The following is a 7,466-nucleotide window of genomic DNA, read 5'->3' as shown; positions in this document are numbered from 1 at the left end:
AATTATTCAATGAGAAAAATACGGATGCTCCCTTTCATCTTTAATACACTGTAGCTACAGTAGCGTTTTGTTTGTATTTAACAATAATTGTCCAATCGTTGACTAATTAGGCTTAAAACGTTCGTCTCGCAAAGTACAATCAAACTGTGCAATTAGTTTTTGATTTCGTCAACATTTAATACTCTATATATGTACCGCAAGTTTGATATGACGAAAAATCTTCGTTTGATAGTGTCAGAAGTTTGATCCCGGTGAACTCAACATGGCCATAAATAATAAAAAAAAAAGTTCGTCTCCTTACGCCGCCGCCGCATCGCTTCCCTCCCGCACCGCCGACGCTTCCATTCAGCGCTGCCGCCGCTCCTGTCCCGCGCCGCCGCTTCTCACGTCGCGCAGCGCTGCTGTTCCTCCCGTTCGTGCGCAGGGACGAGGTTGCCGCTCCTCTTGTCCAGGGCAGGAACGGAGGCGCAACCTCAGCAGGGACGAGGAGCTCTAGGCGAGGAACAACGGTGGTGGCCGCCGGCGGCGAATGCGGCGGACGGCGCCCTGGGATGGAGGAGGCTCTGCGCGGGCGGGGCGGGCGTCTCGGCCGGGTGACAGCCAGCCGGGAAGGCGCCGCCGGCGGCGGCCGGGCCTACGAGGCGGGGTGGCGCGGCTCGAAGGTGCTGCCACAGAGGAGCCAACCAGCTAGGCGTTGCGAGTCGGAATCAGAATCCAATCGAACGAAGACACCCGCTTGGATCGGGAGACCAGCTCAAATCGGAAAAAAAATCGATTGGGACACCAGCTCATATCGGGAAAAAAAATCCATGGTAAGTTCTACATGAACTCAAGTTCGACACAAACTCCTTCACTTTTTTCTCGGTTGAAAAATATGTCATTGGGATATCTTGTTTTCGCAGGCTTCCAATCCTGATCTCGCCGAGCTGAACAAGTTCATAAGTTCCTCGTCTCGATGAATTTGTGTTGTTGGTATTGTTCTCTTTGCTTAGAAACAATTATTGGTCACATTTATGTCCTAATTGATTTGTTTCTCAAAGGCGAAAACTGTTAATGCAGTTTGCAGGCTACCAATGCAGCTCGAATGAATTATCTATTTTCTGATCCATATACATGTGCGTACCACATGAACTTATCCCTTTAGAGGGAAATTTTGGGAAGGGCCTGGTATTAACTACAGTGTTTCCACATGCAAATCGGTAATATCACTTGACTATATTTGTCACAGCATATACCTGTCAAAAAAAATTATGATGTTGGGTTCTATAGATCAGATGGTTTTCCTTTTCTATTCTTTTCTGTTGCCGATCTTTATATGCTTATTGAGAACTGCCTCATTGGCTATGGGAAGTGACTTTACCGTACATTACTTGTCAAAAAAGTTACTGTGAACTTTATAAAGAGAAATATTTGAGGATTGCAAATTTTGCTGTGTGATTACCCTGCACACATACGGGATGAAGAGAAATTTGTCTAAGTTAGCGTCTCTTGGCCAAGCAACTGGAGTGTGCAAACTCAGCCTCTACATGATATGTTTTTTTCTCATTATAATCTTATTTATTATTACCAGTTAGTTAAATTTTCTGATGGACAGAACACTTTTTTGTTTATTGTTAAAAGAATAGGATAGCAACTCATTTGGTCTGTTGCTTTTCCTGTACTAATTAGGCCCTGTTTAGTTCCTCCCAATTTCCAGAATCCAGAATTCCAACTTTTTAGAAACCCCAAATCCAAAATCCAAGAAATCTCATGCACTTGTTTAGTTCCACCCAAAATCAAGAATGGGAACACAAATATTACATATTTGCCATGCATGCTGCTTCTTCTTCCAGGCACAGTCGATGGCACCAGCTGCTTCTTCTTCCAGGCACCAGCTTCTTCTTCCGTGCTTCTTCCCGCTCCACCACGTAGCTGCCCCGCCGCCAGATTCGGCGCGCCCACAGCGTCGCCCGCCGCTGCCCCCGCGCCACACCGCCGCCGGAGCCGGCCTCGCCGCTAGATCCGCCCCGCCTCGGTGACGGCCCCGCGCCGCCGGCCTCGTTCTGCCCCATAGCCGCCCTGCCGCCGGATACGCGCTGCCCCGGAGCAGGCCCGCCACCGAACGTGCCCTGCCCTGGAGCCGCCCCGCCGCCCGTCCCCGCAGGCCTCGGAGCCGTCCCGCCCGTCCCCGCCGGATCTTGAGCGCCGCCGCCGGTGGGTGTAGGTGGAGAGGGGGAGGAGAAGGAGAGGGGGAGGGAAGAAGAAGAGGAGACAGCGTGCGAGAGAGTGGGCGAGAGAGCGTTCGCGGCCGGGGAGTTGTGAGCGAGCAGCGTGGCGGCGGCGGCCCGGAGACAGCGTTCGCGGCCGGGGAGTTGCGAGCGAGCGGGCGAGCAGTTGAGTGCGAGAGCACGTGCAGTTGGGCTAAATTTGGGCTTATTTTGATCTCTGGACTCCAGAATCCAGAATTCAGAATGGGTATGTTTTTCCAAAAAATCCTGGATGGTGTTTAGATCCATTTCCCAGAATGCTGGGCCAAAATCCAGAATATTTTGGGTTTGAGGAGGAACTAAACAGGGCCTTAGTTTTATTTGTGAAGACTGGCTTTTACTCCATTTGGCTTGCAGGTGAAAAGGTCGTTGAGCCTGTTCCCTGTTGCACAATGGCATAAAGGCGTCCTTTCATGGAGCCACTGTGGTTCATCAAGTCCTGTTCCTATGTGTTGTCTTCATGACCGTGGAGCTTAACATATTCTTCCTCAAGTTCTGTCATTGCATCCCTCTAAGGAATCCCTTGGTCGTATAGATTGAACCTTTGGTGATTAGCTGATTGCTATTCCGACCATGCGTGAGTACAACTCCTACTTACAAGACGGGTTAGCCTAAGAATGCTATTCAGTCTGGATTACTTCTACCAAGTCTGGGTTTTGATCATCATGGCAAACCAGTCAAGAAGTTTGGAGCCTTTTGTTGGTTGTCTGTGGCTATATATGCAAGAGCTTATCTAAACATCTGCATGAAGCTCGGGCATGGTGAGCTTTCTCTTCGCACCTTTCTTGTCAGGTAGTATAGCACCGTCGGTAGTATGCAATATGATGTATGTTTGGGAGGAAATATTCTGCAAATTGTTTGCCTGAAATTCAAGTATTCAACAGTCCGATCAGGGTTGTTTCTTGACCCAAGCATACCTGGCAGATCATCCTTTGGAGAAAGCTTGGGATTGCACTTGTGATTTGTTGCTTTCATGGTCATGGAGGAGTCAAAAAAAAAAAAAAAAAGATTCAGGAGAAAACGACTGTTATATAAATTTCGGGCCATTTCGAACTCATCTTTCTGTCTCTTTTTTTCTAGAGGTGATATACATGTATATTTGATATGTGATGTAACTTATGAAATTTTAAGCAATTATAATCCCTTTTGCAACAGGATTCCCTTAACTATATATCCGCTTGTAGTTTGTTGTTTTGGTTAGAAACAAATGTGGTAGCTTAGCTTTGTTCAATATAAATATTTAGTAATGGTTATACTGATATTTTACTGGTTATCAGTTGGACCATATTGGATGGCCATGCTTTGATTTTCTTTGGTTGCTAGTTCTGCAAGAACAATCAGTAAATGCTGGATGGATATAATGAAGTCATGAAGTAAGTTTATTTAGTGGAGTATCATGTCTTAGATGCTCAAATTGTTCGTATGTGTCTTAGAAAAGCTTCCTACTGAATTGAGACATACACGTCATAGGAATATTATTCCTTATCAAGAAGTACTTCCCTAATTTGGCTCTTCAATTATACGTACATATATGTTGTGCAAGCTGATGCTTATTGGAGTTTGCTATTTGATAACATTTTTTTTCTTCTGTTACAACGCACGGACATATTTGATAGTAATTTCTATAAAGCCGAGTCATTTGCATAATTGAAGACTGAGAGAAAGTTGTCTGAGAGACGACTGAGCACACGAGTGTTCGTGCGAACCAGCCGGGCACCAACTGACAAGCAGATAGACTCGAGTTGGTAGCTAGCGTTAGGGATGAAAATGGTACGGATATTTTCCGACCGTATTTGAAACTGAATTCGTTTAGAGGGGTTGAGATCTGTCCATATCCGAGTTCGGATATTCAACATCTGATACCATATCCGTATTCGAATACTCAAATCGCATATTTATGATGTCGATATCTAATTGTATCCTATCCGACGTAGTTGATACTATCCGTATTTGAATCTGAACAGAAATACATATCCGATCCGTTTTTATCCCTAGCTACTCCCCACTCTCTTTGATCACTCCACCTTTGCTGCGCGCGGGGCAGGGGCTGTCTGTGTGCGCTTCCTCCGATCCGGCCGCAATCCGCGAGCAGCCCATGTGCCACCGCCGAGCTAAAGCAGCACTAGCAGATCGAGTGCCGTCCGGCGCGGTGTGGACGCAAGCTCACGAGCTCACTCACATGCGCTGCGTGCTCGCATCGCACGGGCGTTGGCATGCGTACGTGAATCCCATTCCCACAGGTAGCCACAGGGCGGGCCACCCACGCTGGATCGATCACACGGCTGTTGTCGTGCTCGCGTCGCCACCCCAAGACCCGCCCCAGGGGTAAGGCACCTGGTGCGACAGCCGAGGGCCCAAGCCTAAGTATACAATTCTTCAGATGCTATAGTTCATTAGGCATTAGCAAACTAATAAGAAGAGAGATATAGAACTGATCAGGCAGCCTAAAACGACAATATCGACATTTCTTTCCTAATTTCCTTTCTCCACGGCCCTTGGGTAGAGAGGAGGCGAGGAGTCACGCTGCACACAGCACACTCTGATCGTGAGTTCGCGACATACGTCTTACACACGCGGAGCTGGCGAGCCACGCCACCGCAAAGAGCCAGACTACCGGAGACACGGACACGGCGCATGAGGATGGCGACCAGGCAGGGCTCCACGACGATGACATCTTGATTCTTGGCTTCTTACGAATTGCGATCACCGATCAGTTGTTTAGGCCCAAGATATTTTTTCTTTTTATTTTTAATCTAAATTAATTATTAATATAGTATTCCAGACTTCTAGTACTTTGTACTCATATAGTTATATTTTTTTTTCTAATTTAGGTGTTAGAATTTTAGAATGTTACCTAAGAAACATTTGTCATGGGTGAGAAAAGAAAACAAATATATTGTTTTTTTAATCTATATTATTCCTCGATAATTATCATACACCTACAAATATATTGCTTAATCTATATTATTCCTCGATAATTATCAGACATGTTAAATTAAAAATATATTATTAAATTTGCTTTCATTTTACAAGTAAAAATAGTGTCTACATATCATAAGATTTTATACATGGCGAGGAGGCGCCGTTGCGACCAGATCTGTAGAGGCCATAAAATGCTAGGACCGGCACTGCCCGCCCCGCGCCCCCCCTGCCTGGACCATGCGTGCACGGGCACGGACATACATGAGCACCCCATCACTCACTACAATACACTAGTCACTCGGTCTCGTGCCCGTGCCCCCGCCACCTGCGCTGTCCCCGTCGCCACCCACTTACCACGTTCACGCACACCGTGTCACTCAGTACGTACACTGCTGACCCAATACATATGCACGGATAAATAGCCCCAAGCCACACACGCATCTGCAAACTCCAAGCAAAGGTGCCATGGCGGAACCAACAACAGCGCTCCTCCTCCGTCTCCTGTTCCTCCTCGCCCTCGCCGCCTCCGTGGCCGCCGCGACTGCATCGACTTCGGCATCGTCATCGGCAGAGGCGCCGGCACCAGCTCGTGCTGCAGCGACGACAAGGACGGCGACGGGGTGCCGGCGCGGCGACCTGGTGGTGCGTCAGCGCGCGACGGGGCGCGTGGTGGAGGGGAAGCCCGAGTACGCGGTGGAGGTGCGGAACGCGTGCCGCTGCGCGCAGTCCCGCGTGCTGCTGCGCTGCTACGGGCTCAGCAGCGTGGAGGCCGTGGACCCGCGCGCCATCCGCGCCGTCGACGGCGAGCGCTGCCTGCTCCGCGGCGGTCGGGCGCTGCCGCCGCGCGGGGGCGCCGTGCGCTTCACCTACGCCTGGATGACGCCGCAGGACTTCCCGCTCGTCAGCGCGCACCCGCACTGCTAGTGCTAGTACCTTGATTAGCTACTGGGGTCCTTGTTTGCTATTCCTAATTACTACAGTTCCTACGTACTGATTCACTCAGCAATGGAGATTGTTGGCCTGAATTTTTCTTTTCGATTGAGTTGCAAGTGTAATTAATCGAACCAGCTTGATTAGCTTGGATGGATACGCGCATTCTGTGTTAGGCAGGCTTGGTGTGATTTCCAGTAGTAGCTAGCTACTCCGTTGCTGGGTTGTTGCTTTTCCACAATTCCACTGTCCCTCTGGGACTGGGTGATGAGTCATGAATCTGCAAGAGGAAGAAGAGGGTGATTGAATACGTGGAGGTGGGAGTCACGGGACGGGAGCGAGCAACGGCAGCATGGGCATGGCCTATCTACGCAGGCAGCCAGCAGCCAGCAGCCAGCAGGAAGGCGACGAGCCGACGACACGCCGCGACGCGCGTCACCTTTCATCACGTGCCCTGTCCGCCTCCTTGGTCCTCCCCATCCCCAGCCTTTTTGTCAACTCCATCTACTTTATTTCTGCCGTTCTGCCGGGTGCCTGCCAGTGCCCTATGGAGATCTCCTTCGTGGGCCTGTAGGACCGGCTATGCAGCGCTGAGATAAGGTCCACTTTTAAAAAAGTTGAGAGATAAGATGGAGTGCAATGGTCTTGTCTCTTATAGACGAGATGACTCTATTTTGTGTTTAGTTAACGAGGCATGGGACTAGCCTGTTTTTATTTTTGCCAGAGACATCAAAAGTAGGATCAGCAACGAGTTAGGCACGTGGGACAAAGGACACTCCCGGCATAGGATCATCAATGAGTTAGGCAGGGCGCTAGGCCAATCATTCCTACCGGCGTCATGGTGCCATTACATGAAGAAGCCTAGAACCACCGAATTAGGGATTATGTTTTAGCTTTCCACCGGTGGGTCTAGATGAGAGATTCATCTTGCATCCATTGTCATGTGTGCTGGCATCGAACAGATGCAGATTGGTGGCTATCAAGAAGAGGAGGGTCCAAGGTGGTTAGCAACTCCTAGAGACGGCTACATCAGTAGTAGCTTTTGGGTTCAGCCTTATCAAAGAGTGAGACCAAGGTAACCAGGAGAGACTCATTGAGTTTAGCAGCGGCCTCAGCAAGGTCTCATTGCCAGACCTTCGTATCACTTTTGTTATTGCCAATGCATCTCCAAACACCTTTAGTGGGGAGATGCGAGGTTCGAGTAGTGGACCTTGATAGGGATTTGAAGGGATTTTTCTTTCAACAATTGCTTCCACAATCAAATATTTCTTGTTTTGTTTCTTAGGGGGCGTGTGAGTGCACCCGTAGTTATTATCCCTTGAGGCTCCAAGTTATTTGTAGAATCGATTAGAGTCTAACTCCATTGTC

General features: G+C 48.8%; 1 protein-coding gene and 1 long non-coding RNA gene across 3 annotated transcripts; both read left to right on the top strand.

Moving 5' to 3' along the window:
- Positions 1–283: 283 nt before the first annotated feature.
- On the top strand, positions 284–3,392 carry LOC136493276 (uncharacterized). 2 transcript variants are annotated; one of them, XR_010768325.1, is made up of 5 exons: positions 284–812; positions 903–972; positions 1,060–1,668; positions 2,562–3,007; positions 3,171–3,392. It is a non-coding gene; the product is annotated as an uncharacterized lncRNA (long non-coding RNA). The 2 variants fall into 2 exon arrangements; XR_010768324.1 differs by having other exon boundaries at positions 2,562–3,392.
- Positions 3,393–5,508: 2,116 nt separating this feature from the next.
- Positions 5,509–6,255, top strand: LOC136494818 (TPD1 protein homolog 1-like). The gene has a single exon (XM_066490995.1). It carries the CDS (start codon positions 5,634–5,636, stop codon positions 6,090–6,092), a length of 459 nt encoding a protein of 152 aa, XP_066347092.1. The 5' UTR covers positions 5,509–5,633; the 3' UTR covers positions 6,093–6,255.
- The last annotated feature ends 1,211 nt before the right edge of the window (positions 6,256–7,466 follow it).

This window comes from Miscanthus floridulus, chromosome 11 (genome assembly GCF_019320115.1).
Source record: "Miscanthus floridulus cultivar M001 chromosome 11, ASM1932011v1, whole genome shotgun sequence".
Classification (NCBI taxonomy): Eukaryota; Viridiplantae; Streptophyta; class Magnoliopsida; order Poales; family Poaceae; genus Miscanthus; species Miscanthus floridulus.
The sequence above is the reverse complement of the archived record's forward strand: the minus strand, read 5'-3'. Positions and strand labels throughout refer to the sequence as shown.

Bases quoted from the DNA above. Each gene is read 5' to 3' on its own strand.
- LOC136494818 (XM_066490995.1), top strand. From the start codon at position 5,634: ATGGCGGAACCAACAACAGCGCTCCTCCTCCGTCTCCTGTTCCTCCTC.